This window comes from Madurella fahalii (assembly GCF_045866475.1).
Source record: "Madurella fahalii IFM 68171 DNA, scaffold_1, whole genome shotgun sequence".
Taxonomy (NCBI): domain Eukaryota; kingdom Fungi; phylum Ascomycota; class Sordariomycetes; order Sordariales; genus Madurella; species Madurella fahalii.
Window position 1 is genome coordinate 1,239,631 of NW_027263971.1, and position 27,881 is coordinate 1,267,511.

The 27,881-nt window shown below is 57.2% G+C and overlaps 12 protein-coding genes across 12 annotated transcripts; 4 read left to right on the forward strand and 8 right to left on the reverse strand.

Annotated features, from left to right (window-relative positions):
• Positions 1–387: 387 nt before the first annotated feature.
• Positions 388–1,327, forward strand: MFIFM68171_00378 (Putative membrane protein insertase; the record flags this gene model as incomplete). The annotated part of the gene is made up of 3 exons (XM_071055800.1): positions 388–659; positions 727–1,175; positions 1,236–1,327. The coding sequence occupies 3 exons, from the start codon at positions 388–390 to the stop codon at positions 1,325–1,327; spliced, it is 813 nt and encodes a 270-aa protein (XP_070911901.1).
• Positions 1,328–1,768: 441 nt separating this feature from the next.
• MFIFM68171_00379 (Noranthrone monooxygenase) lies at positions 1,769–2,293 on the forward strand (the record flags this gene model as incomplete). The annotated part of the gene is made up of 1 exon (XM_071055801.1): positions 1,769–2,293. The coding sequence occupies one exon, from the start codon at positions 1,769–1,771 to the stop codon at positions 2,291–2,293; it is 525 nt and encodes a 174-aa protein (XP_070911902.1).
• Positions 2,294–2,797: 504 nt separating this feature from the next.
• Positions 2,798–3,209, reverse strand: MFIFM68171_00380 (Fungal specific transcription factor domain family protein; the record flags this gene model as incomplete). The annotated part of the gene is made up of 3 exons (XM_071055802.1): positions 2,798–2,960; positions 3,032–3,093; positions 3,162–3,209. The coding sequence occupies 3 exons, from the start codon at positions 3,207–3,209 to the stop codon at positions 2,798–2,800; spliced, it is 273 nt and encodes a 90-aa protein (XP_070911903.1).
• A 486-nt stretch (positions 3,210–3,695) lies between these two features.
• Positions 3,696–4,791, reverse strand: TRR1_1 (thioredoxin-disulfide reductase; the record flags this gene model as incomplete). Its single annotated transcript, XM_071055803.1, has 3 exons — positions 3,696–3,772; positions 3,824–4,642; positions 4,710–4,791. 3 exons carry the CDS (start codon positions 4,789–4,791, stop codon positions 3,696–3,698), a joined length of 978 nt encoding a protein of 325 aa, XP_070911904.1.
• Positions 4,792–5,261: 470 nt separating this feature from the next.
• Positions 5,262–6,445, reverse strand: TRR1_2 (thioredoxin-disulfide reductase; the record flags this gene model as incomplete). Its single annotated transcript, XM_071055804.1, has 4 exons — positions 5,262–5,791; positions 5,851–6,162; positions 6,227–6,362; positions 6,413–6,445. The coding sequence occupies 4 exons, from the start codon at positions 6,443–6,445 to the stop codon at positions 5,262–5,264; spliced, it is 1,011 nt and encodes a 336-aa protein (XP_070911905.1).
• Positions 6,446–6,979: 534 nt separating this feature from the next.
• YTH1 (RNA-binding component of cleavage and polyadenylation factor) lies at positions 6,980–7,947 on the forward strand (the record flags this gene model as incomplete). Its single annotated transcript, XM_071055805.1, has 2 exons — positions 6,980–7,827; positions 7,893–7,947. The coding sequence occupies 2 exons, from the start codon at positions 6,980–6,982 to the stop codon at positions 7,945–7,947; spliced, it is 903 nt and encodes a 300-aa protein (XP_070911906.1).
• Positions 7,948–8,056: 109 nt separating this feature from the next.
• MFIFM68171_00384 (Duf1776-domain-containing protein (Fragment)) lies at positions 8,057–9,647 on the reverse strand (the record flags this gene model as incomplete). Its single annotated transcript, XM_071055806.1, has 3 exons — positions 8,057–8,995; positions 9,046–9,555; positions 9,615–9,647. 3 exons carry the CDS (start codon positions 9,645–9,647, stop codon positions 8,057–8,059), a joined length of 1,482 nt encoding a protein of 493 aa, XP_070911907.1.
• Positions 9,648–10,022: 375 nt separating this feature from the next.
• MFIFM68171_00385 (Methyltransferase domain-containing protein) lies at positions 10,023–10,922 on the reverse strand (the record flags this gene model as incomplete). Its single annotated transcript, XM_071055807.1, has 3 exons — positions 10,023–10,576; positions 10,680–10,823; positions 10,889–10,922. The coding sequence occupies 3 exons, from the start codon at positions 10,920–10,922 to the stop codon at positions 10,023–10,025; spliced, it is 732 nt and encodes a 243-aa protein (XP_070911908.1).
• A 603-nt stretch (positions 10,923–11,525) lies between these two features.
• MFIFM68171_00386 (Amidase domain-containing protein) lies at positions 11,526–13,365 on the reverse strand (the record flags this gene model as incomplete). The annotated part of the gene is made up of 3 exons (XM_071055808.1): positions 11,526–11,795; positions 11,853–13,248; positions 13,328–13,365. 3 exons carry the CDS (start codon positions 13,363–13,365, stop codon positions 11,526–11,528), a joined length of 1,704 nt encoding a protein of 567 aa, XP_070911909.1.
• An 835-nt stretch (positions 13,366–14,200) lies between these two features.
• CAC2 (Chromatin assembly factor 1 subunit) lies at positions 14,201–16,620 on the reverse strand (the record flags this gene model as incomplete). Its single annotated transcript, XM_071055809.1, has 5 exons — positions 14,201–14,816; positions 14,870–15,974; positions 16,032–16,265; positions 16,323–16,425; positions 16,492–16,620. The coding sequence occupies 5 exons, from the start codon at positions 16,618–16,620 to the stop codon at positions 14,201–14,203; spliced, it is 2,187 nt and encodes a 728-aa protein (XP_070911910.1).
• A 2,836-nt stretch (positions 16,621–19,456) lies between these two features.
• On the forward strand, positions 19,457–24,455 carry MFIFM68171_00388 (ATP-binding cassette transporter protein; the record flags this gene model as incomplete). Its single annotated transcript, XM_071055810.1, has 5 exons — positions 19,457–19,762; positions 19,825–22,369; positions 22,431–23,359; positions 23,417–23,734; positions 23,805–24,455. 5 exons carry the CDS (start codon positions 19,457–19,459, stop codon positions 24,453–24,455), a joined length of 4,749 nt encoding a protein of 1,582 aa, XP_070911911.1.
• An 833-nt stretch (positions 24,456–25,288) lies between these two features.
• Positions 25,289–27,397, reverse strand: MFIFM68171_00389 (uncharacterized protein; the record flags this gene model as incomplete). Its single annotated transcript, XM_071055811.1, has 1 exon — positions 25,289–27,397. One exon carries the CDS (start codon positions 27,395–27,397, stop codon positions 25,289–25,291), a length of 2,109 nt encoding a protein of 702 aa, XP_070911912.1.
• Between the last annotated feature and the right edge of the window lie 484 nt (positions 27,398–27,881).

Consider the following 27,881-nt stretch of genomic DNA (forward strand, 5'->3'; position numbering starts at 1 on the left):
TCTCGCTGTGCCGCAATGCGGCAGCGGGCTGGACGTCCCGGGAACTCGCGATCATTTCCTCCCGCGCTAGTACAGTACATCCTTGGCGATGGCAGGTACCCCGCTCCCGGCGAACCTGATATGGTTCGGGTGAAGCACTCGTCTTAGGCAGCCCCTAGTTTGTGATGTTCCTGCCAGGGGTGGGAGTCTGGGACGTTGTCGAAGGATCGCCTGCAGCATGTGGCTTGGTGGCTTGGAACACTACAAGTGGCGCGCATAAATAAGGTAGACCGGCACTGCTCGTGGCCGCTCGGGTTCCGGCCCCGTTTGGCGGTTAGGATCTTCCTTTCACTGCGCGGTCGCCAGAGCAGGGAACGAAAGGTTCAAAGGTTGTTCGGGTTGACCGCCATGGCCACCGACCACGGACCGGAGCTCGTATATCCCCATTCAACTCTCGAACCAGTTCCACCTTCAGCACTCGAGCCGGCTAAGTACGGTTGGGGCGGTCCGTCCGTGGCGCAATTTCCGCATGACCAGTACGGGCAGAGGAGGATCCTGGGGTTGTCTGTGAGGGCGTTTTGGACAATCGTCGTTATTTTGGTCGTGGTCATCGCAGGAGCGATCGGAGGTGGTGTTGGCGGTGGCCTGGCAGCGGCGCGTGGCGGCGCGGACTCGTCCATGTGAGAATGAAAATGTCCCTACTTCTCTCACAGGCGGGTGGCCGGTTTCTGACATGTCCTCGTGCAGCTCGATGGGAGCAGGAACCCAGTCATCGGCATCATCGACGGCATCGACGACACCGACGATATCGACCAGCACTGACACAGGAAGCACAACCTCAAGCACAACCTCAACATCAACGAGACCAGCAGCCGCCGCAGTTTCTCCGGCGCCAAGGGACGATGGATGCCCCAGCATCAACGGCACCGCATACACGCCGGTAGACGCGGGCGGCAACGCGATGCCCCTGCGAACCGGCGGTGCAGCGCAATCGTTTATGCGGCTCTGCAACACAAACTACCCGTCAGGCAGAGGCTTCGGGAACCCGGATATCCACGACATCCTCAAGATGTACCTGCCGAGCCTGGAGGACTGCATCACGGCATGTGCTGCGTATAACTGGCAGTACCAAAGGAATGTGGAAATTGGCGTCCCGGGAGGCGGCCTGTGCCGGAGTGTTGCCATAATCAAGACGAGTGAGTTTAGCAATTCCTGATTATGAGTTGGCGGTGCTGATGCTTAACTTTCTCTCGTAGCGGGCGAGTACTGCTATTTGAAGAACGGCACCGGGACGAATAACACCTTTGGCAGACCTGAGTTGTACTCGAGTGCGGTGCTCATTTCATAGGCTTTAGACAAGGCAACGATATCTAATGTAAAACTGTCAATCACCCAGCGTGTGTGTGGGATTGGAATCCCAGCCATCGTGGTCCCGATGAGCATGGTCTTATACGGAGATTCGGCGAAAAGTAACCGGCCTGTTCTGTTAGCATAAATCACGTGATCTATACGATTATCAGTTTACCACGTGATCCTCACTAACAGATGTGGCTGGTCACTTTTGACCCCAATCCTCTGTTATTAAAGGCATGCTGTGTCACACACAATAGCCCTCCCGCTCTCACCTCATCCAACATCAACCTCATCCATCCATCACATGCCTATTACCCATTAAGACCACCTCTACCATAGTCCAATCATCCCACTATCCCCAACCCATCGGACCCAAAAGAGAATAAACGAGAAAAAGAGACACCCCCATCATACCCCACCATTTCACATAAGAAAAATGTCTTCCCCGACGACAAGCGACCTCGACACCCTCACGGCCCAGAAAGTCGTCCAGACCACCTCCCTCCTCCTCTCGACCGTCTCCTCGGGCGTCTCCCTCTCCTTCTCCGTCTTCGTCACCCCGCGCCTGCTCGAGTCCCCGACCCCGCTCATGCTCGGGCAGTGGCGGCGCACCTACGCGCTCGGCGCCGCCACCATGCCACTGGCGGCGGTGGCGTCGGCCGCCGCGTACGCGTGGCTCGCGCTCCGTACCCCGGGCGCCCGCGGCCGCGGCTTCCTCGCCGCCGCCGCGCTGACGGCCGGCATCGTGCCCTACACCTGGGCGTTCATGCTCGGCGTGAACAGGCGGCTGGCGGAGAAGGAGAAGGAGATCGGGGCGCTGGCGCGCGAGGACAAGGAGGTGGCGGTCGAGGAGGAGAGGAGCGCTAAGGGGTTGGTGGACTGGTGGGGCGTGCTGAATCTCGGCCGCGCCGGCATGTTGATTGCTGGGTCGGTGTGCGGGTTGGTGGCGACGGTTTTTTGAGATGGGGGAAGGGACGAGGAGGAGGGGGAGAAGTGGATGGGCCATGGTGTGGTCTCGAGGTGAAGGGGAAGGGGTGATTTGTCTCGGAACTGGCGGTTTGATACGGTGTACTTGTGCGACTTGCTGGAGCGCTGGGCTTCACTGTACTAGTTAGACTATTTTCCGTTATTTGTGTTTTTATTTATATTTCTGCCTTTTTTGGTTCTTCCCTCTCCTCTTTCTTCATGTAAGCTGATTGCGGTCAGACACCATCATACTATCCGAAGACGGCTGCTTCATCGCGCTCGCTTGACAAGGACAATATGCGGTAATCACACTCATTCGTGGCACTGACAATCATGGTTACAAGTCTGCGTTAATTAGCTACAGAGTAACATAAGCTACCGTTTGGATCCACCTCATCCACACCCTCGGGACGGCAGTCCCAGTCCGCACCCCCACCACGTGGATACTTGTCTCCTCTAGCGCATATTTGAGGTTGCAAGCGCCCGATTTAGGAGTGCTCTACTTCTGCGAGGAACCGCTGCTGCCAGAGCTGCCCGACGAAGAACCCGAGCCGGAGCCAGATGAGTAGCTGTAGCCGCTCGGCGAGGTGTAGGTTGAGCCGCCGTTGCCGTTGTTGTAGTAGGTGCTTCCGTTGGGATTGGAATAGTAGTACGACCCGTTGCTACTCAGTCTTCGTTAATGCGACTTCTTCGCTGGATGATGCCAGGCACAAGCACAGCAGGTGACACATACGTGTTGGAGTAGTGATACGAATTCGATCCGTTGCCGTAATTGCGCGAGCACCAGTGGTTACCCTGCGGCCAGGCATTAGCCATCTGTCTCTGGCTGCATGACTGTGTAATAACGTGCGACCGATACTCACCTGGCTGTTGGTGCCGCTTCCAGAGTAGCTGTATCCCTTGCCGGACATTTTTATGGCGTTTTCTCAAAACCTGTAGACGCGAGCGAGTTGGGCAAACAGCAAGATGTTGGAGTGTTGTTGGGTGAGTCGAGAGAGGATGGAGAAGAGGGGGATTTGGAGTGGTAGATAAGGGGAAAAAGAAATAGACAGAAGCAACTGCTAGCCCAGCAATCCATGGCTACTTTAACAACGGCCAATTTCACCGGCTCCAGGTCCGAAATGAAACTAGCGGCGTTCTGCGTGAATGTTAGATAATACGGGATGGGTAGATATCATGATCGGCCCAGCGTGACCGTTTGCTAATCTCCCAACCCCTAGAGTAATTAGTTTCGGGAAGCTGCAGGCTTGTCAAAGCATTCAACGTAGTATACAGACTGCATAATTTCACACCCAACATCACTCAAGGCAATGGGCCAAACGAAGCATCTCCCTCTATTCCAGCAAGGCAAGGGTATCGCTCGCTCGCGGTGCACGTCTATTGGAGGGATTACATGTCTATAAATTGCTCAGGTTGGCATCCTCGAGCTCAGCCAAATACTTCTCCGCGTCCAAGGCAGCCATGCAGCCGGAACCTGAGAGCTGTTAGTGCCGTCATTGTTTGAAGAGGAAAGGTCGCCACAAACCTGCACTGGTAATAGCCTGCCGGTACCTCTTGTCCTGAACGTCTCCAGCCGCAAACACACCCTCGACGCTTGTGTATGTGGAGCCCGGCTTTGTCAGAACGTAGCCCTCGGCATCCGTCTCCAACTGCCCCTTGACCAAACCTGTTGCTGGGTCGTGGCCAATGGCATAGAACAGCCCGTTCGCCTCGAGCGTCTCCTCCTTGCCAGTCACGACGTCCTTGACCACGAGGTGGCTCATCAGCCCCTTCTCGTCGCCCTTGGCCTCGACGGCGACGGTATTGAACCGCACCGTGATCTTCTGGTTGGACAGCAGCCGTCTCGCCATGATGGTGCTGGCACGCAGCTTGTCCCGGCGCACGAGCACCGTGACGTGGCTGCCGTACTTGGTCAGGAACATGGCCTCCTCGGCAGCGGAATCGCCGCCGCCAATGACGACCAGGGGCTTGTTCCTGAAGATGGGCACGGCGCCGTCGCACACGGCGCAGGCCGAGATGCCGTTCTGCCAGTACTTGTCTTCGCCGGGCAGGTTCATCCGCCGCGCCGACGCGCCCGTCGCCAGGATGACGGCGTCGGCCGTCCGGACCGTGTCGGGATCCCACTCAGTCGCGTACTTGAACGGCCGCGCCGACAGGTCTAGCTTGGAGACGGTCTCGGTGATAATTTCGGTGCCGAAGCGCTCCGACTGCTTGCGCATCTTGTCCATCAGGTCCTGGCCCGTTACGCCCTCGGGGAAGCCGGGGAAGTTCTCGACCTCGGTCGTGGTCGTGAGCTGACCGCCTGCAGCGGTGCCGTTGGCCATGAAGCCCTCGTAAAGGACGGCTGTTGCGCCCGTGGTTGTCAGCACGCTTTCTCACACATATCTCGTAACCGGCGGGGGAATGCGCACGCTTGAGTTCGGCGCGGGCCAGGTAGATGGCCGCAGTGTGGGCGGCCGGCCCAGAGCCGATTATGACCACCTTGTGATGCATCCTCCGCTTGCTGATGGTGTGGATATCGCACTTGTAGGGCTTGATCTCTCTCGAGAAGGTTGCGACAGCAGCCACCGACAGTCCAGGAGCACTGGAGCGGAGGGTGCGTCTAAAGTACGAGGAAAACAGTTTGGCGGCTTGGTGGGGTCAGGGAGGGGTCAGTATTTCTCGGTCCCCGACGACTTGCTTGCGGCGGACCGTAATCGGCGCTATGCGGCTTCTTGTCGAACCTTCATGCGGATTCCGATTGCAAGCACGTTTTAATAAGCCACCCAGCGGGATGCACCCCTGTGTCGGGAACGTGGGGTCAATCCCTTGCTTAGAAAGAAAAAAAAAAATATAACCCAAAAAAAGTATCGGCGGGATGGCGTCATTTCAGGGACCCAGGCCATTGTCATGAACTACGGGTTAGGGTTACATGCGAGAGCGGGAACGAGCAGGAACAATAATAAATCTCACAGCTCGCCTAGTTACAGCCTGCTCGGCCTATCCTGGGGAACCTTGACGACTACCTTACCCCAAGTCTCCCTGCTGCCGAGGGCCTTGAGAGCGTCCGGGACAGCCTCGAGTCCCACAAACTCCTTGTCTGTAAACTCTGTTCCCTTGAACTTGCCCTCGGCAATCAGCTTCATGATGCCCTGCCAGACCGTGACGACCGTCTCTTTCTCGTATACGGCATACTGTCCCCAGTGGATCCCAACCAGGCTGATGTTCTTCAACAGCACCTTGTTCATGGCCACCTTCTCGATTGTGCCGGCGGCAAAGCCAACGATCAGGATTCGGCCGTTCCATGCCGTGCACTTCGTGCTCTTGTCGACCATGCCCACCGGGTCGTAGACAATATCGACTCCTCTACTCTTTGGCGTCAACTTCTTGACCATCTCAGGCCACTTCTCATCCCGATAGTCGATCACATGATCGGCACCGAATGACTTGGCCACCTCGAGCTTGCGCTTGGTGCCTGCCGTGGCGATTACGGTGGCCCCGAAGGCCTTGGCAACTGCGGCGGGCATTAGCACATCGATGTAGAAGCTTCGAGGGGGTTTTTGGTGAGCGAACTTTGGACTGCGGCAAGGCCGACGCCTCCGGCTGCCGCATGAACCAGGACGTAGTCGCCCGCCTTCACTGCGGCACGGACAACCAGCGCACCGTAGCTTGTTGGCGCCGTCACAAAGAGCCCAGCTGCCTGATTGAAGCTCCAGCCTTCTGGCACAGGCAGCATGCTAACCTCCCTGGCGACGGCCTTGGTGGCATATGCCCCCTGAGTGGCGCCGAATACCTTGGAACCGACGGGGAACTTGGGGTTCTTAGAATTGGCAGGAGTGGCAAGAACGATGCCGGCGAACTCAGCGCCCGAGACCCATGGGAAGGCTAAGGAAGGCAGTTGTCAGCATTTCATTTGGAGCTTGGGAAAACTAGGTGGCGAGGTCCATACGAGGCTGGTGCTGGTATTTGCCCTGGATTTGTAGAATGTCAAAGAAGTTTGTCGCCGCGGCGTGCACCTCGATCAGGTAGTCGTCCGGGCCCGGCTTGGGGTCGGGTAGCTCGGTCACCCTGAGCTCATGTGGTGCCTGCAAGAATCAGTCTAATGCTGGATTGAATGATAAGAGCAGCCCCTTACCCTGACATACTGCGCCAATTGGATGCCCCTCATCTTGAATATCGGGAACTGGGAAGGAACAGTATATAGGGAATTACAAAGACGACGGAGCTTGCAGTTATAGGGAGGCAATGAGTCCAAGTCGATGATAGGAAAACCCACAAATGAACGTTGATAAAGTGTTCACAAGACACAAACCACGCTTACTTCCTATTCTTATTATAGTCAGTGGTACCTTGGCTGCTTGAGAGTGACCGGGAGGTAGTCGCGGGGCATGTTATCCGAGCCGAGGCACCTAAGAGGAGGGCGCTGATTGGCTGTTCACCTTATACCGCTAGGTGAGCCGACCTTTCAATCGCTCATCAGTGCAAAGCCAAGCCCAACCACCTCTGCCTGCCACAGGCGTGTTCGAGCAATCTCAACGACGATAGGGGTCGGAATTCTTCCAGGTACTCATATACAGCACAGCCCTAGAATCATTCCAGCTAAAGACCACCGCCGCGCTTAAGGAATACTCGGCCATCGTTGAATACTATCGACCATCCATCCCAGCGGCATCGCCGCGGGTTCCCAAAAGAAAAAAAAAACATGGCGACGACCACCGCGCCACAGCAATCCCAACCTACCTCCCACCTCGCTTCTCAGCTCCTCACCCACACCGCTCCGAGCTACACCTTCACCTTCACGCCGTTCCTCCAGCGCACCTACCAACACAGTCTCCCCGCCGACCGCCCCATCTGCAAAGCCTACCTAGCGGGCAACTGCCCTCTCAAATCGCACTGTCCCGAGCGGCACACAGGGCCGTCCTCCAACCCTTCATCCAACCCACAACAAGCCAACAACACGCGAGATGGCGGGGGGGGAGGAGGAGGAGGAGGAGGCGGCGGGTTCGGCTCGCTGGTGTGCAAGCACTGGCTGCGGGGGCTGTGCAAGAAGGGCGAGTCGTGCGAGTTCCTGCACGAGTACAACCTGCGCAAGATGCCCGAGTGCAACTTCTTCGTGCGCAACGGCTACTGCAGCAACGGCGACGAGTGCCTGTACCTGCACATCGACCCGCTCTCGCGGCTGCCGCCCTGCCCGCACTACGACCGGGGCTTCTGTCCGCTCGGCCCCCGCTGCGACAAGAAGCACGTCCGCCGCCGGCTGTGCCTGTATTACCTTGCGGGCTTCTGCCCGAATGGGAAGACGTGTAAAGAGGGGGCTCATCCGAGGTGGGTGTCCGATGGGGAGCTGGAGAAGCCCAGGGTTAGGGAGGAGAGGGGGAAAGAGGAGGCGGCCGTTTCCCAGGAGGATAGAGAGAGGGAGAGGGAGAGGGAGATGCAGCAGGAGAGGGGAGGTAGGGATAGAGATGGTGGGGACAGGGGCCATGAGGGACGGGGACATAAAGACCGGTTTGGAGGGGGGAGGGGAGGGAGGTGGAGGGGCAAAGGGGGAAGGTTCAGAGGGAGGGGTCATTAAGAAAGGGTATTCATAGTCGAGGTTGTTGCGTCTTTTTGGGGAGGTGGGAGGAGGCTCTCGACATCATCAGGGCTTACGGTTATGCGTTAACCCGCTAATCATATATTATTTTGATCATGCGTCCGTGGGAGTCGTGAGCTGCCTGTCTAGTGAGTGAGGTGTTCCTGCACCATCCATCTGTCTATATGTAAAACCATTATTCTCCCGTCAGCCCTCTTTCCAAACATTCACCTCACTCCCCTGCTCCAAAGGTGGTACGGAAACAAACGACTCCCTCCCACTCTCTCCTTCGGCATCACTCCCCGCCGACCTCGGGCTTCCGTACGTTGACGAGCCGTTATTTCCCTGCCATGTCGCTAGCTCATCCACCTTCCTAATGCCCATCATCCACGCCACCAAACTCCTAGGCACCCAGCGCCCAACGAAACCATACACACTAGCCCCTAGGCCAACCCGCACTGTGCCGCTAGTAATCGACCCATCAATAACGTCAAATACAGCGTTGTGCAGCTCCCTCAGGGAACTCCCTCGCATGCCCCTGATGCGCCCTGCACTGATAGCCGAGCCCGACTGCGAGACAAAGTTCTTCCCGTAAGCGTGGCGCGCGGATTCGGGCCAGGGGAGCGCCTCGGCATCCTCGGGGGCGGGGAGGAGGCCGTGTGGGTTGAGGAGGCGCGAGTTGGCCGCGGGCGTGAACCCCGCGAAGTCGAAGGTGCCCAGCTGCATGTGCGTCACGGGGATCCCGAGCGGCCGCAGCTCGGCCGTGAGTACCTCAGTGAAGGCCGAGAGCGCCGAGCAGACTGTTGCTTCTGGCGCATGGAAGGGCGGGTTGATGGATGAGATGATAGAGGGGGTGAAAACGAGGACCTTGGGTATTGGGCGTTCTTTATCGGCCGGCCCGAGGCGTGCGGCTAAGAGAGGGAGGAAGGCTTGGATTGTGAGGATCGGCTGGAGGAGATGCGTGTTGAAGAGGTCGGCGAAGCTCGATGGAGGAATGGTGGCGATAGGCGAGGTTTGGTAGTTAAGAGAGGGGATGAGGATAACAGACTTGAGCGAGAGATGATGCCGCTTGCCGTTGGGAATAGCGGCATGCGGCGCCTGAAGATAGCGCGCAAAATTCTCGATGGATGTGCCGGCACTGGGGGGCTGCGGGGTGGTTAGTCTCCATCGCCACTAGCAGAGAAACAGCGACGTACATCAGTGATGTCGATGTTTAATGGCCTGATGTCTGGCCGTGACAGGTTCTGGACCATGACCTCATCCTCGTGGCTGTTGGATACAATAAAGACGATGAAACCTTTCCTCTCCAGATCCAGCGACAGTGACCGAGTAAGGGGCAGCGCCGGAGAACCGGCGATGACGACCACCTCCATTCGGCCCCCGCTGCGGGCTCGCTTTGCGCGGCGCGACTTCCGCCATAGCGCGTTGTTCCTATATGATCGGTAGGCGACAGCGCCCGTGGTCAGGACTATGAAGCCGACCAGAATCTTGTGTCTGGATATCCAGGCCTGGACCTTCTCGAGAGCCGAGGTTGGCACGGCTATGATCGGGGTGGGCGGAGGTGGCCGCGGCCTGAGTTGCTCGGGCAGCCATGGCGATGAAGCGAGCGCCTCTCTCAGCGTCTCGGCTATCTGGTCGACGTGCCTGTCGACAAAGTCGGCAACGTCGGTCGAGTACCTCCGAATGTCATTTGGCAGCGACGACAACTAAAACTCATGTCAGTTGGGTGTGCGGTGCATCACGCCACGCGGGGCTAAGGTCATACCACGTCCAGAAAGGCCTGGTCGTCTGCAGACATGGTGAAGAGGGTATTTATGCAGCTTGTCTTGTTACAACCATCGATTTAGGGAGGGGATGGTGCATCCATGCAGCGGGGCCGACGAGTCGTTTGTGTTCAGCGAACCGCAGAGGTTTAATAAAAAGCTAGGTGCCTTATCGGATCTCGGGCTCGATTGTTATCCTTATCAGCGAGTTTGGGTGCAAAGGAACGTCATGCCCAAACATTTTGCAAGCGTTGATTGGCCATCAAGGTACTACCTAATCTAGATAGCTCCGGTGATTTATCAGATTTCCAACATCTCGAGATTCGACTGTTGTTAACTCTTCGACTCCGAGTGGCAGACCTACTCTAGATCAAAAAGATATGAAATCGCCATCTGGCTCACTTCTCTAATCAAACCCTCCTCGCCAAAACCCTCAACCTCACATACCCAAACACCCACCCTCCCCCCGGCTCTCTACACACCACCTCCAGCACATCGACCACCTCCGTAATACACCTCTTCCTCTCGTCCTCACCTTCCACGGCCTCAAAAAATCCCTTGCCCATCAACCTCACCCATCCCTCCACCCCGCCCTTGTCCGCCTTTGTAGGCCTCCATTCCCGCTCAACCCTCTCCACCTTCCAACCTCCCACCGTCACCTCTAACATCTCCCTGATCCATTCCTCGTCCGGGAAAAACCAGGGATCCGCCTCCTGCGCGCGCTCAAGCCCAACGCGTCGGCCGACAGCGCTGAGGAGCGCCGCGCGGACCTCAGACACGTTGCCCAGGCCGCCCATCTCAAAGGCAAAGGTCCCGCCGGGGCAGAGGGCCCTGCGGATGTCTCGGAAGACGGCGGCGCGGGTGGCCGGATGGCGGAGGATCCAATGCAGGGCGGCGTTGGAGAAGGCTTTGTTGAAGTAGGCTGGCTCGAAATGGGAGCTGTTTAGGTTGGTGGCGTCGCGGACTAGAGTGTAAAGTTAGTGGGTGGGGAGAGTGTTGAGATCAAAGCTGGTAGGCGTAGCTCGGAAGAGAGCTAGCTGGGAGGTAAGGGCGCGAGGGTTGCTTGCCTGCAAAGTGACACCTGTCTGCGAGCCCGGCCGAGGCGGCTGATGCTTTGGCTGCGGTGATCATGGCCGGGGAGCTGTCTATGCCGAAAAGATTGCCACAGCCTTGGGAGAGGATTCGGGCGATTTCGAGATCCAGGACGCCGTCTGTGATGTGTAACGTAAGACCGATGTTTCGGCGTAACCGCGTGAGGGAATGAAGGGACACTGACCTCCGCATCCGATATCTAGTATTCTATCGTCCATTTGCGGATCCAGCCATTGCATGACTTTGGTGGCTAGTCTGGGCACATACGAGGCGGCATTTTGGTAAGCATGTGCCTTGGTTAACTTTGTTAGAAACGTTGGTCTCGTATAGAGATTGGAGGGTCACTTGCTTCTGAAGACCAATTGTCCGTCTTTTCCGCCACCATCCTATGTGTGTATGGTGTACGGTCTTCTGCCCAGGAATACCACGACTCCGTCTAAACAAACGTATGGAGGCTGAAGTTGGATAATCACCTATTTATACGTCATGCTGCTGGGATAGCTTGCAAACCCCACGCTCCCAGTCACAGCTAGGGATGCATGGCCCGCAATGATTCCTTTCATGGAGGCCGATGTCGGCGGCGAGTAGAGAGCAGTCACTTGCACTGGGGTAAGTATTGATTCGTATCACATGAGGAAGGGGAAACGATACTGGCATACGCTTACTCCTTGATGAAATAAGCCCATCTCAAACGCCGCTTGCAAAGCAAGCAAGGCTTGAAGTCACCAAGCCTATGGACTCTTTTGTTGCAGCATGATTGCTGAAAAACCCTTCTCCCCCTTCCCCCTTCCCCCAACAATTGAATAACTCCTGAGCCCCTGCTAATCCAGCATGCTCACATCCAGAAGCTGGTACTTGCCTTCAGCAAGCCCATCCTCCAACCGCTTCATAACAGCCAGTACCTTCTCCTCCTCCAACCGGCGGCCAACTACCTGCACGCCCACGGGCAACCCGTGCATGCGCTCGGCGTCGTAATGCTTATATGCCCCAGCCGCAACTCTATTTAGATTCTTGATGGTAGACGGCTCAGAGAGTTTGTCTCGCGTCTTGTCCACATGGGTGATGGGAAGGACACCCGCTGTGTAATCGAGCTGTGCAGAACGAATGAGCTCAGTACGCAGCAAGACTTCCCCAGGAAACAAACTGACCATATTAAACAAGAACGTGTATCCGCACGCGCTGACCGCGTCCCGCATCGCATCATGGGGCAGCGCAGGCGTGGCGTTTGGCGGTGCAATGATGACATCCAGCTGCTGCTGATTCCACCACTCGAACCATCTCGCCCGGTATACTTCCCTTTGGCTGACCAGTTTCCACTGCTCAAATGCCGACTGGGCTCGCCAATTTCTGACTAAACCAGCCCAGATATGGTCCCGCCGGACGTACTTCGCCCACAGGTAATACAGGTACCGGAAGGGCGCCCACGTCCCCGCCAATCTTGCCAGCTGCGACGCACCAGCATCGTTCCATTCCCCAAACCGCCTAAACGACTCAAACATCTGGCAGCCATCCGCATTTAGCAGCAACGACGCGAGCCTCAACCCTTCATACATATCCGGCGCATCGGCCACCTCAACAATCGTACACCCCTGCCTTCTTAACGCGTCCTCCGCCATGGCCAACGCCCTGGCGCAAGCAGGGCTAGGTGGAACCACTCCATCCGTCCTCAGGACCCCGACCCTCAACTTCTTCCGGCCGTCCCCGAACTCCCTCTCCATCTCCTCCCGCCACGGCAGAGGATGCACGGTGTAATCATACGTCCACGGCCTCATCTCCCCGAGCACCGCCTTCACAAAGTACGTCAGATCCCCCAGCGTCCTCGCCATGGGCGAGTAGACGCTCGGCACCCCTTCCTGGCCGGGCATACTGGTGCAGATGCCGGCCTTGGGCCACCTGCCGGTGGAGCAGCGGATCGAATAGCAGCCGGCCCAGTGGGCGGGAACCCGGACGCTGCCAGCGACGTCGCTGCCGATGCCGATGCGGCCGCCCAGGGCGAGCAGGGCCGACTCGCCGCCGGTGCTGCCGCCGGGCGAGTAGCGCGGGTTGTGCGGGTTGGCGGCGCGGCCCCAGACGTCGTTGGCGCTCTCGAACGAGAGCAGCGTGATGGGGCAGTTGGTCTTGACGTAGGGCACGGCGCCGGCGTCCTTGAGCAGGCGCACCATGGGCCCGTCGGCGGCGGCCGCGTTGCCCACAAACGACGAGTACCCCACCGTCGTGTCGTACCCGCCCACCACCACCGTGTCCTTGAGCGACACGGGCACGCCCGCCAGCGGGCCCCGCAGGTTGATGGCCACCGGAGACGCCAGCCACTCCTCGGCCGACTCCAGCAGGATCTCTGTGAGGCAGTTGGTGCGGGCGTGCGCCTTGAGCGCGACCTTGCCGTACGTGCGGAGGACCGAGAGCGGCGCGGTGGTCCCCGACCGGATGTCGGCCACGAGGTCCTCGATGGGCCGGGTGAGCGTGGCTTTGTCCGAGTCGGTGAGGGGCCCGTGGTAGGCGGTCAAGGAGCGGATGCGGGCGGCACGCTCTTGTTGTTTGCGTTGGCTTGTATGTTGGCGTGTTTTAATAATGCATGCTCTTTTCTTCCTTTGGGTGGGTAGTGTGTAACAGGAAGAAAACGTACCAATCACGCCGGTGTTTGAGGTAATCGAGGAGAAACATGTTTTTTTTTTTGGGGGGGGGGGGGGGGGGGTAGAGGTGGTGGGCTGATCTGCTTAGTCGGTGTATATGCTCAATTCGGGGGAAGAGCTATCAAGTGGAATTGAGTCAGGTCAGGTGTACAAGTAGTATCTTCACAGCTCAAAACACCAGCAGCGAGCTGCACGATGTGGACCGAGTCACCGTGGACAGAAGAGGTCGAAGTTAACAAGACCGGAAGCTAAGTGCTAGGGAGGACGTGGGTGTGTTGCGGTACATTATGTACCTACAAAGCACCACCTGACCCGTGTAAGTGATAAGATAACCGGCTCGGTGTGTGGGGAAGATGGTTTTAGCGTCCCCGCACCCCTGGCTTGCTGTGGGATTCGCTCACTCTCCCACTCCGGACAGAGCGCCAGGGGTGGTCCCGCAGTCCTTGAGCCGTGGAGAACCGCTCAGTTAAAACAAACAGAGCCCAGCATCTGAAACCATTGACCAATACGATTTTCCCTGCTTGGGATGCTGCAACGCGTCGGGAATGTTTATCGATGCGTAAGATCCGAATGCCAACGCAGCAAATAAACGGCAATTCCAGGCCGTATACCAGTTCCGAATGTCATCATACTAACAAACCTACGGTATCGCATAACTCGAGCGCGAATCAGATCCCCTGCCTGCCAACACCACCAAATGCTAAGACGGCCAGCCGACCGCTACGAATAAACGAGTGTTGTATCAACGCGACCTCATCCATCTCAACCTTCAGATTTTTCCTGGACCATCCTGCCACAACGCCCCGTCCTTCCTCGATATAGTACATGTTGCTCGTTAGCCACTCTGAAGAACATCCATAAGCGGATCACGTCTTGGTCTCGTCACTGCTGGCGCCGCTCGGTTCCGGTCCCTCGGTGACCGGAGTAGGCGCGATCCGTCTCCGCTTGGGTTGACTACCGGATTCATTGGTCTCGCTCTCGCTGGTCTCCCTCTTGGTACCCGTGGGCCCGCTGAATGAGGCTTGGGGCGTCTCGGGCGGTGTTGTAATCGGAACGCCCATCACCTTGCTGGAATGCGTCGCCGCAATGCTGGGGACCTGACCCGCTATCAACGGCGGGTTGCTCAACACGCCTGTCTGCGCTGTAGACACCTGAGTGACGATGGAAGATGCCGAGTTAGACCGTGCTGGTGACCCCGCCCGCGCGTTGACAAACGATGCTGGCGGCGGAGAAGGAGCCGTGAGTGAACTGGCAGAATCGCGGTGTCTATGGTGCGAGCCGTTCGGAAACGGCGAAGGGGGCGCAAAGACCGAGGTTGGGGTCGGAGCAGGCGTGTTTTGGCTCGAGGATATGCCTGCCCCAGAGATTTTCGGAGGCCCGAGTTCACCGGTATAGATGGTGCCTAGCTCTCCGGGCGAGAACGACAAGGTAGAGCAAAACCCGTCCGAGGATGAAATCAACAATGTCAATCCATCGCTCGACCTATCGCTGTGTTAGTATGAATTGCGGGGACAATGAGAAGCAGATGACTTTACCAAGCTAGATCGGTAAAAGTGGCGCAGTGCAGATTGCTCACGATGCAGATGGGAGTGTGTTGCTGCGTGTCATACAGCAACACCGAGTCTTGCGTCGCCACGGCGTAGATCATCCGATACGGCAACGCGAACACGGCCTTTGGTCCCGGGGCTTGCACACCGGTTTCCAGACTCAATGTCTTTGACGTAGAGGTAGAAGTCTCCATCAAGACTGGCGGCGGCGGAGGTTCCATAACCGACTGAGCTGGTGAGGGCTTGGACAGAGGTTCGGGGAGCGACGGAATCGGCTCCTCAGAAGACGATGTATCGATAGTGATGTGCTTGGTGACGGGTGGGGACTGCCTCGGAGTGTAGACAACTGGAGAGCACCTCACTGCGACCGAGGGCTTCTTGTGGCCGGGCAAGTGCGCAATTGGAGGCTTATTGATGCCGCCCCGCGTGTAAATGTAGACGGTGTTGATAACCTCGTACGTCGGCTTCCCACCTTCCACTTGATGTTGAGTCTGGTACTGCCCAGCAGGCGTGAGGAGAAGACTTCCATCGGGCGTGAAGGTCAGCCGCCGGAAGAAGGACGTGAGCGTCTCGTTCGCGTAGAGGCTGGCGTTCCTCATGCCCAGACTCGTACTGTTCAGGTGCGGCTTTGGAGATGCCTCGATGGGCATAACGGCTGGTAGGGGCATTGACGGCGCAGGCGAAACTGAACGTCTTGACGAAAAGGACGACCTCCGACTGTGGCTAATCACGCTGGGTGGATTCATCGGTAGCGCAACCGAAGTCGGGGTTCCCGGGGCTGACGGAACCGGCGATCCCATAGTAACGCCCGGTACAGCATCGACCGCCGCGAGAACAGACCGGTAACCCATTTCCGGCGGAGCCGGGCTACTAGAGGATATCCGCCGAGGCGGCAAGTCCGTCTTGGCGTGGCTGGCAACCTTTGGGGGCTTATCGTCGTGGCTGTGGAGCGTGTACTGGCCATCTTTTGTTTTGAGCGAGTAAATGTGTACAGAACGATCCGACGACTGTGTTGCAATATACTCGTTCAATGGGTCCCAGGCTACGCCCTGAACGTAGTGGCTGTGCTCGGCAATCTGGCGCACAAGAGTTCCTGTGAAGAGCATCAGTAACAGAGGCCCTAGAGGATGTTCTTGAGGGCTGTGCTCACCAGTTCCAGCATTGTAGATCCGCGCAACATTATCCATGCTTCCGATGATAAAGAAAGAAGCGTCGGGCGACCATGCCAGATCGTATATCTCGGTGCCCAGCGACCGGCACATGTGCTTTGCCCGCCATGTCTCCTTATCTTCGAGCCCCTCGGAGCCAAAGGCCTGGTGGTGCGTGTCTGAGGGGACCCATAATATCACATTGCCGTCATCGCCAGCAGATGCAAGGAGCTCGCCTGAGAAGGTATGTCAATGGGGCAAGACTCGGAGTTGCTCGTGGAGTTTCAGCTCACCCTTAGGGGCCCAGCGGACGACGTTCACTGCTTGCGTGTGCTTCGAGAGCGTCGCCAGGTATTCGACCCTTCGATCCTCACCCTCCTCTTCTATCCTCCACAACTGTAGCCGTGTCAGTGCCCGACGAGCTAATGCAGGTAGAGCGCAGGAGGGCTTGCATGAACTTACTCGGACATTGTTATCCCCGGCTCCCGTAGCCAGGCGACCTTTGCCGTTGGGTTCGAAGTGGGCGGAGTAGATGGGATACGGGTTACTGTTGTCGTGGTGCCAGTTCACGATCAACGGAGTCGCCTTCATCTTGGAACCGAATCGGTTGCAGGGCGGCTGTCATGGAGGTGCCCGCAAACCGCCGTCTGCTGCTTCCAATCCACAGCTGCAGTCTTGGATTTGGAATCGAGTTCAGGTAATGCTCACGCGATTTTCGAGCCTCGAGACCACAACCAATACTCGGTGTAGGGCAATTGGCCAAAGTCCGGAGAAGGCAGGGTTAATTGTTGTCGGTTCGGGTCGAAGATGGTGGTGTTGGTCGAAGGAAAGTAATAAAAGCGGAGCGAATACCGGGAGCTTGCAGCTCGTGCCACTCAAGTGCACTTGGGACAGCTCAAGGCAGGGGTCAAGCCGACACCTTCGCCAGGCAAGGAAGAGACGATGAGAGTCTTGGTGCATGCACACAAGCGAACAGGGGCGTGCAGTCTTTTGAAAGTGCTAGTAGGCGGATCTTCTCCCGATGCCCGTACAGAAGGGCAACCAGCACCGTCGTTGTCGGTTGCGGGATGCAGTGGAAGTCGTTCGGGTTTGGAGCCACTACCAGGGAACTAATCCTTGTCCACACCACGCCTCCTGCTGGGAGTCGCGTTTGGCGTCGTGGACGGACCAATCAGGAGAGCGGATACCTCCCCTCGAACGGACTTTCACTCCCTTCCCACCCCGTCACGGTTTTCTCGCTCCAGCCATCAACTGGCATTGTTCCCTTCACAGCACCTCACCCACCCGGTACCGTAGATGTGTACTTCCGCTTGTTCAAGAGCATTTACCAAGTACTTTGCTAGCAAAAATTCGTCTTCTTTCTTATCGATCCCATTCGCTACCACATAATCCTGCTACCTTGGAAGGTTGGTTCCGGCGCTTACACTGCAAGTCTCGGACAGCGGCCGGCTCGCAGCGGCGGGGACTTAGCAACAAGGCATCCTTTGCAGCTGGGGAGAGAGGTCCTGTGCCTCAGATCTTCGCAAACCCATTTTCATGCACAAGGCGAGACATCGGCCCTGGGCAATTGGGCCTTGCAGGATCCTGGATTAGCGAGCAAATGGTTATCCAGCGGATCAATGCGTGTCAGACGGCACCTGGCCTGCAGAAGACGATACCACAGTCCCACTGGCCCAATGAAGTGTCCTGATGCTGACCAACGCCCCCGGTGTGAGCGGGAACTCCGCCGCTGGTGACTCTCGGCCTGCTGTAACACGCAAAGACAAGGCTTTAGTGAGATATGTGCACCTCCGAGTCGCGACGCCCTTTATAACTTATTCAGCCGTATCCACGCCGTGTTGGAATAAGAGGGTCAACCTTTGAGAATGTTAAAGTCTCAGCCCTTCATCAGTGCTAACGGGGTATTGCTGCTGCTACTGCACGTCTTCGCTTCCCCGACAATCGGATGCAGCCGCCTCCCGTGTGCATACGAGGTAATCTTTCTGGGGCTCGGTGATAAAAAGCATGTCCACATCTTCCGAAACAAAAAGCAGGGTAGCTGAAGAGAGAGTGGTTCGCATGGCCCAACGATGTATCCAACATCCCAGACTTTACTGCCTGCATGCTGTGATGGCTACCTGCCAGAAGGGCGGGCCCCCAAACCGAGCCGCCAACTCGGTCTCCGCTCCGCCTTGCTGGGCTGCCAAGCCAGCTGTGGGAAAGGTGGAGGGTATCCTCTTATTAGGCAGGTCACTCCATGATTCGAACGGTAAAGGCTCGATCTCAGGGCTACCACCGATCACTGTAGGTTATTCTAATCTGAGTCTGGACTTACCCAATCAGAATTCGCCTCTGCCTGGAATGATCAATCAAGACGGGCTACACCAAAGGACTTGTGGGGGGGATGTGAATGGTTACTCCAAGGCAGCGGCTTTCCATGTCGCACTCCATCTTCCGCCTCGGATACACTCAGACAAGCGAGAATCAGCGCTGCCTGAGCACAGCATATCCGTATCACTTGCGTGGGCCGTAAAGGCTTTGTCAACATAGCAATGTACTGTGTCCATCGAGCTGCGCACGGCCCCAGCTCCGGTCCGGGGAGGCGACTCGTGGTGATACATTGGATCCTGCCACGATGGTGCGCCGAAGGGACCGCATGGCATGCAGTTGTCGATAAGGGTAGCACACCGCCAGAGCACCCAGACTGTCAGTGGAAGGTGCTTTGGCAGAGCCCGGCTGGCAAAATGAAGATTCCCGCCTCTTCCCGCTATATACGTGTAGATATGGACTCCTACTGCGACTTGTGTGGGAAGAAGTGCCGGCCCCGTTCTCGGCGAGATAGGAAGGGTCGGATGCTCGGATCGATGGGGAGGAGAAGCGGCACCCCGCAAAAAAGCGCTGGATCCAGTTCTCTGCTGGAGAACACCTGCGGCGAATCGGAAGAGTCCTATCTCGCAAGTTCCTTCCCACCACTTCGCCGCACCTTCACCGCATGAGTCAAGCTTCAGCGACATGCCTTTCTAAGGTAAGCAGCATTTGCGGCGGCATGTGGTCCCCCGAATTTTTTCCCCCCTGCTACTCATTGAGAAAACCGCACCAGTTTATGTACCACCGTACTATACATGTAAAGTTACATACATAGTGTCTACAGAGTAGATTACGGGTTATTATTCAGATGATCCTTTCCGCCGCCGATTCCTTCTTCTTCTCCTCCCAGCCACCGGATCCGCCAGGTTCAATTGGATCGCGAGTTGGAGCTGGTTCGTAATTTCCACCAACATTCCGTGATAATCGTTCTAGGAGACATTTGGGACTGCAAAGCGAATCGACATTGCCCGCGCCGTAATCGGGGGACCGGGTCGAGAGCGAGCAGATCGGCGCGCTCGAAAACCGCTGCAGCAGGATTCTTCTCCACGGTCGACATCGTCTGCATCCATCGCAGCTGACAATGAAGGACAATGGCTCCATGCTGGCAGTCGTCGGGACGGGCATCACGCTCATCGGACTCTGTTCCATCCCCGCAGTGTCCACCATCGTGGCACGGCTCACCAGGCGAGATGCCAAGCAAGATACGTACGAGGATGCCGACGGCAAGGCAACCCTAGAATCGATGAAAGCCTACTCGGCCAAATGGCCAAAGTTCCTCGTCCTACTCTCCGCGGCGGCTGGCTGTGCCATTTCCGTTGCCGTCCTCGTGGTGTCGCCACGAGGAGACAAGCTTCAGTTGATGGACGTGCTGGATATAGGAGCTTGGGTAAGCCAGAGCCGCCGACAAAACCTTTCTATACCTGCCGATATGGCTGACATAGCATGCAGGGTATCTTGCTGTTCCAGGCTGTGGCCATAGCTTCGAGCAGGAATTCAGTCCAGGCCTATAATCTCGGCATCTACACGTTCCTCTCATCTATAGTTCTTACCGGAATCATTCTCGCGCAATCCCAGATTGCCGGCTCTGCGCATCACGTCTCGCAAGAGTCTTTCGCGCTTCACTTAGCTGAGCTTGTCCCGAGCATATGCCTCGCCGTCGCGAGCCTCTGCATTCCCAGGAGACCCGATGTGTTCTACCGCGGAGAGTTGGTGGACCGGATGTTCACTGCGTCCGCGTTTAGCCGCTTCACGTTTGCGTGGCCAAACGACATTCTCAAACTTGCGTCGAGGAAAAAGGACCTGGACTTGGCCGACCTCACTCGACCAGACCACTTTACGCGCGCCGCGTCTATGTCTGCCAGCTGGAAGAAACGTGAGAACCGCCACCGTCTCTGGCTTGATCTCGTGCTGGCCCACAAGAAGGCGTTCGCCGTGCAGTGGTTCCTGACTCTCTGCACTTCGGTCCTGAACTTTGCTCCGCAGTGGGTGATTTTGCAGTTGCTGAGATTGCTTGAGCGCCGCCAACCCGACCTCGTCCACGGCGTCGAGGTATATATCTGGGTGGTGTGGCTCGCGGTTGCCATCATTGCCCAGTCATGGGTCGAATCCTACGTTTTCTGGCTGTCGTTCTCCGATCTCCACATCCCGATTCGCGCTCAGCTCTCGGCTCTCATCTTTGAGAAGGCGATGCGCCGAAAGGATGTAAAAGGCGCTACCAAATCCAAGAAGAAGGGCCAGACGGAGTGCGCAGATGCGGTAGAGGAGCCAGCATCCACGGACCAGCAAGAGGTGGGCGCAGATGAGGACGACTCAGAAGAGCTAAAAAAGACCAAGCAGAGCACTGTGAACCTGATAGGCGTAGACGGGAAGAGAATATCTGACTTCTGCACCTTCCAGTACCTGTTCCCGGGCAGTCTTTTCAAGCTCATCGTGTCACTCGCGTTCTTGATCAGCCTTCTGGGATGGCAGGCGCTCCTGGCTGGCTTCTCGGCCATGCTCGCCATCATGCCCGTCAATATCTACTTCTCGAAGAAGTACGCTGCGGCTCAGGACCGCCTGATGAAAGTCAGGGACGAGAAGATGGAGGTTGTCACCGAGGCCTTGCAAGGAATTCGACAGATCAAATTCTCGGCCCTGGAACCGGACTGGGAGAATAAGATTGGTGCTGTCCGTGAGCGAGAACTTGGCGCCGTCTGGAATGTCTTCATGAACGACACGGCACTGATTGCTTGCTGGGTGACAAGCCCCATTCTCCTGTCCGCCATCTCCCTCGCTGTGTATGCGGTCATCAACGGGTCGCTGGCCCCGTCCGTAGCCTTCGTTAGTCTTGGCGTCTTCAAGGCCCTTGAGATGACACTATCGGTGATTCCGGAGCTCACCACGGATCTCCTAGATGCCTGGGTCTCTATCAAGCGTATTGAAGAATACCTCAACTCTCCAGAGGTGTCCAAAATTTCCAAGGACTCCGACGAGGTGTCCTTCGACAACGCCTCCATCGCCTGGCCGTCGGACGAGAAGATCGATGAAGAGGAGAGGTTTGTTCTCCGCAACGTCAACGTCACATTCCCCAAGGGTGAACTCTCGGTTATCTCGGGAAAGACGGGGACAGGGAAGAGCCTGATGCTGGCCGCCATCTTGGGGGAAGTGGATGTCTTGGGAGGTACCTTGTATGTGCCGGCAGCTCCACCGCTGTCCGAAAGGCACGACGACAAGGCGAACAGGGGAAACTGGATTATTCCCAACGCCATCGCCTACGTGGCGCAAATTCCCTGGATCGAGAACGCTAGCATCAAGGACAATATCCTCTTCGGGCTGCCGTACGACGAAGAGCGTTACAGAAAGACCGTCGAAGTCTGTGCCCTGAAGAAGGATCTAGAGATGCTCACAGACGGTGAAAGCACGGAGATTGGAGCAAACGGCATCAACCTCAGTGGCGGCCAGAAGTGGCGTGTCACGCTTGCTCGGGCCATCTACTCCAGGGCCGGCATCCTGGTTCTGGATGATATCTTTAGTGCCGTGGACGCGCACGTGGGCCGTCACATCTTTGAAAAGTGTCTAAATGGAGAGCTTGCCGCTGGACGGACCAGGATCCTTGTCACCCACCACGTTGCTCTCTGCGAGTCGAAGACCAAGTATCTGGTGGAGCTGGGCAATGGCGGTATCTTGCACGCTGGTCTGCTCTCGGAGTTGCGCGAAGAAGGCACGCTCCAGAAGATCAAGAGCCATGAACAGACGGCCGATGAGATTGACGCCGACGAACTGGCCACAGCAGTGAACTCGGACAGCGCCTCCGCCGAAGAAGATGCTGCGGACGGCGGTACTCTGAGGAAGGTGACGTCCAAGACTACGGCACGCAAGTTTGTCGAAGAGGAGTCTCGCGAGCAAGGGGCTGTCCAGAAACACATCTACCTCACCTACCTCAAAGACAGCGGCGGCTGGCTCTACTGGGGTTTTGCGCTACTCCTGTTCACTGCTGTACAAGGCTTCTCGCTTGGTAAGCTAATGGCGTTCAACCCCTGCCTATCAAGTGCCTACCCAAACTAACAAGCCCACAGGACGGTCATGGTGGCTCAAGATATGGACGGGCAGCTACGAAGAGCAGAGCGTTCGTGCCCAGCAAGGGCCTAATACCTCGAGCGATTACGGCTACTACTATGCTGAAGGTGTTCGCCAGACGTCGATACAGGCAATGGCCGCGCCTTCGGTTGGATTCGATGGCACTCTGAGCTTCTATCTCGGTATCTATATCGCCCTAGCCGTCGCGTCCTCCATCATCGGCACCTTGAGATTTCTGTACATCTACGTCGGCTCGGTCCGTGCAAGCCGTAAGCTCTTCGCTAAACTTAACTTTACCATTCTCCGAACCCCGATCCGATGGCTTGACACCGTCCCAGTCGGCCGCATTCTCAACCGGTACACGGCCGACTTCAACATTATTGACTCGCAGTTGGCCAACTCTGTGAGCTTTGGCGCGAATTCGTTCTTGGGACTTATAGCGGTCGTTGTCGCCGGCCTTTTCGTATCACCATACATTGTCCTCCTGGCCGGCATTCTCCTCCTCATCTGTCTCTACTTTGCAGTCCTCTACCTAAACGCCGCCAGGCCCGTTAAGCGGCTAGAGAGCACAACAAAGTCACCCGTCTTTGAGCAGTTCGGCTCTGCCCTGACCGGCGTCACCACCATCCGCGGCTTCGACAAGGCACAAGTCTACGTGGAGCGCATGTACAGACGGATCGACGACTACTCGACTTCGACATGGCATCTGTGGCTGTTCAACCGGTGGATGGGATGGAGAATGGCTCTGGTCGGCTCGTTCTTCTCAAGTTTTGTGGCTATCCTCATCATACGCACTCCTGCGATCAACTCGGCTCTGGCAGGCTTCGCGCTGGCGTTTGCTCTGGAGTTCTCCAGCTGTGTGGTCTGGACCATCCGGCTCTATGCCGCTGTGGAGCTGAACATGAACGCTGCCGAGCGGATTATCGAGGTACGCAATCCATCTTAGCCCAGAGAGCCAAGGTAATATTAAATATAATTTTCTTAGTACACCGAGCTACCCACCGAGTCCCTCGACGGCAAGCGCCCGCCGGCTGCGTGGCCTACCGAGGGTCGAATCGAGGTTAACGACCTAGTTGTTGGATATGCCCCTGACCTCCCCCCCGTCCTCAAGGGCCTGACCTTCAGCGTCAACCGAAACGAGAGAATCGGCGTCGTCGGCCGCACCGGCGCGGGCAAGTCATCCCTGACGCTCGCCCTGTTCCGATTCTTGGAAGCCCGCTCTGGCAGCATCCACATCGACGGACTGGACATATCCAAGATCCGGCTGCATGACCTCCGCTCACGGTTGGCCATCATTCCGCAGGTGCGTACATATACCCCGTTCATCCCCCGATTAACCGGCCCAACCTAACTTTGCCCTCTCTCTTTCTCAGGACCCGGTCCTCTTCTCAGGCACCGTCCGCAGCAACCTCGACCCCTTCGACAAGCACACCGACGCCGAGCTCCGCGACTGCCTCGAGCGCGTCCATCTCGTCGCACCCCAAGACTCAGCGGCAGCTGCTCCCTCCCAGTCTGGCACCTCAACCCCCTCCACAAGCTCGCCGAAGAACGCAAACATCTTCCACTCGCTCTCGTCGCCCATCTCGGAGGGCGGCCTCAACCTCTCGCAGGGCCAGCGCCAGCTGCTCTGCCTGGCGCGCGCCATCGTCGCCCGGCCGCGCGTCATGGTCCTTGACGAGGCCACCTCGGCCGTCGACATGGCCACCGACACGCTCATCCAGCGCTCCATCCGCGAGGAGTTTGGCGACGCCACCCTGCTCGTCATCGCCCACCGCCTGAGCACCATCGCCGACTTTGACCGCGTCCTCGTCCTCAGCGACGGCCGCGTCGCCGAGTTTGGCACCCCCCGGGAGCTGTGGGAGTTGGAGGGCGGGATGTTCAGGGCTATGTGCGAGGAGAGCGGGGAGAGGGATAAGCTGAGGGGCATCGTCTTTGGCTATGACCACAGTAGCAATGGGAATGGTAATGGGAAGGGGAAGGCAAGGGACGATGAAACGGAAGCGGGGAGTAGCGGGAGTAACTAGCGAGTGTGTGTGTCTATCTCCCTCATTGTTTAAATCCAGTGGGGAGCGGAACGGGGAGGGTAGACCTACCCTCTCAACTTTGATCTGAAGAATACGTAGGTGGTGGTGGTGGTGGTGGTGGTCAATACTGAATAGGGGTACAGCACAGGTATCGGGAAGTCTAGGACGACCGACAAGGGAGATGGATGAAAGCTGTCCTCCAGGGATCTAGTGGTTTGCTTATTATTTTCCGGACACACTCATAGTACAGTAATTTCCAATAAAAAAAAGCATTACATCAACATGGCATCCGTCCAGAGCATAATAACAATTTTACAAGCTGGGGCTCATTCTTATTGGCTGGCAAAACCATCACATCACAATCCGATCACTCTGTATCAAGGTGCTGCGTTTAGTAGTAGAATGCACGACTGTACTTTTTGACGCCTTGCTCAAGGCCAGCCTCAGAGGTGAAACAGTCCTAGCTAACAAAGATCCGGCATGGGCCTAGAAGAAAAAGACCGACCATACAACCCACCCGTCAATCCTGACTTCACTTTTGTCTCGCCTGCATTAACTCCTTGGCTGTGACTGTCCCACCCGGATGCCCGCCCAGATTCAAAGAAGGGACCTCCCCTAAACAGCATACAAACGTCATAGACGACGGCATGAACGCATCGCAAAAGCCCCCTAAAGGCAGCATCCATCACTGCGCCGCCCATACAAAAAGAAGAAGAAAATGGCCGTTAACTCGAAAAAGAAATCTGCCGCCCATCAAGATCTCTTCAACACACCCTCGATCCCCTACTCACCCCACCGACAATATGGTGATGATAATGATAGCGTGAACGAACCTAAGCAAGCCTATCGTTGACAGCGAGCGTGACGACAACGGCAATCGCGCACAGCCAGACGGCCGAGGCAGCGCTCCCCAAGATCAAGACGCCGCGCCGTTGCCGACGGCTGAGTTGGCCCGTCTCACCGTGTGTGTACCATGTGAGGATCGAGTCAAAGGTGCCCCGGTAGACCAAGGGAGCCAAGAAGGGAAGGATGCACAGGATGCACATGACATAGTAGAATGCCTTTCGACGCCTCCGCGCGTCCCATGACAGGTATGCATCATCCGTCAAGTGGCCCCACGGACCAGTGGACTCCGAGTTGGCGATGCGGTGGAGGTCCGGTGTGGCAGTTGTGCGTCGGCCTCCGTCCCGAAGTCGGCCCCGGAAGAGGCGGGGCGAGTCGAGGACTGTCGGCAATGCGGGGGGGCTGAAACTGCGCCTCAAGGAGCCGCGAAGAATGATTGTCCGCCGAGGAGCTGTCGGGGGGCTTCTGGGGTTAGTGAATAGAGAGACATCTTGCATAGATCCGGGGTATCCGGGGTCTGCAACAGCCCAGCTCTGGATACACGCGGGCGTGAGACGACGGCAGTGAGCTTGGATCGGCATAGTGATGTGGGGGGTAGGAGGCGTGGTTCTCTGGGTTGCTCTCGAGGAGCCAATGCTGGAATCGTTCCGGGTCCTTGTGCCACTTGTGATGGTCAGATCATCTTCACCGCTCTCGATCCTCGACGCCTCGCGCCTGGCAGCCTCCTCCAGGCTTATCAATGGAAAACTGAACAGGGTGGGGGATGCAAGAGACCTGTTTGCTTCAGTCGAGGTATCACCCCGCTCCAGGTCATCGGCCGAAGACCCGGCTGTGGCAGGCATAGTCAAAACTCGCTGGATTGCCTCGGCGACCGCGCTGCTGGCTTCCTCTTTCACCAGTGTCTCCGATGATGAACACTCATTCTCCTGGCGCTTCTGAGAACTACGGGCATCATCGCGGTCCGTTTCGAACCAGCCAAACGAATCGCGAGATCCAAACTTGGACCACTGATGCGCATGGTCCGAAGGGTGCCGGAACTGCCCTCGTTCCTTAGCAGTGCGGGATCGAATTGAGGCGCTGAGCTTTTCAATCAAATGATGCCTCGCCGAGGATCTACCGCTTCCGCTAGATGTGGGCTCCGTGAAGAGCCGGGTGGGGTTCTGAAGATAGCCGTTGACGCGGTGAATGCGAGGTTTTGCAGGGAATATTGGGCGACCTGTGTCCCTCAGAGTCCTGCGATAGCGGGGAACGTCATCACGACGGGGAGAGGGATGCTGCAAGATCCGATCTGTCGACGAAAATGCATCGGAAGAGGCCGGCGGGAGACTGTTTCCGTCTGAATAGTCTGCGATGCTGCTGCCAGTAATCTTCACTGGATGGGTTCGGGCTAGGCCTATGTCCGAAGCAAACGCACGATTGCTGTCAAACTGGCCTACGCTGGTACCAACAGTTTCCCAGTCACCACCATCGCTCATGACAGCCTCGGTATTCTCTGCAGGAGAGTGGGCTTCTGAACGCTGGGCGGCTCGGACCCGGTGGGCGGCTGCTTGGTCTGGAATGGCTGAATACCGGACAGGGACTCTCACCAGGTTGGAGTCAGCTTCAAGTTTCCAGTCCGGGGGGACCTGCGGGGTTTGGTAGGAGTGCAATTTTTCGAAGAAGGGATTGCTCTGCTGGGCCGCGACGTTGACTGTCTGCGGCGCGTCGGCTGAGGAAACTGATGCCGGCAGAACCTGCTCCTGCCCCAGTGATGCTGGTGCGCTGCCTACATTTGCATCTGCACTGGCGCCACTGAAACAACGGAGGGCAGCGCTGACCTCCCTCTCCCTGGCAGGCATGAGAAAGATGGTATACGAATCGCGGTCGTACTCGAAGGGATCCGCGTCAGAGTCGGTGACCGGGCGGTTCTCGGGGCATTCGCCCGCGGAAAGCCGGGTGTGGCTGGTGTAGCGTTCTCGGTGGACTCCAACCCTAGAAGATTCCTTATCATGGCGAGGAGACGCTACGACATAGCCGGTGAAAGTCCGTTCAACTTGGCCTGTGACCGAATTTGCGGAAGAAGCACCGGCTTCGTCCGCGTGAGCTCCCCCGGAAGGCATGCCGAACAATACCTGGGAGTCGGCGATAGAATCTGTCGAGTTCGTGAGCGTCACGGAGTGTTGTAGGTCGGGACGCGTCACAGGCAGCTTCGGGAGGGAAACTTGCGGGGGGCCGTCGGGAGAAAGTACATTTGCGGCCTGTTCTTGCTCTTGGGGGTCGGCTGACGGAAGGCGCGACTGTGGTGCTGTGGATGGCAATGAAAGTGGGAAGGCGCGAATGAGCCTTTCAAGAGACTTGGGCCTTCTCCCAGTCAAAAATACTAGATAGATACGCGGTAACGAAGAAGAGGAGGAAAAAGAAGAGCGGAAGGGAGGAAGGCGGGGAAGAGGAGGAAGCTTGCAATTACTAGCACCTCAGGACTCAGACGGTTTCTTCAGCACTTCCTGTGTTTGGTGCCAGAAGCTTTGCGAAGCCATGACCATCTAAATTCACCGACCAAGACCCGAGTTTCACAGGAAATACAGTTTTCATGATTTCTTGCCT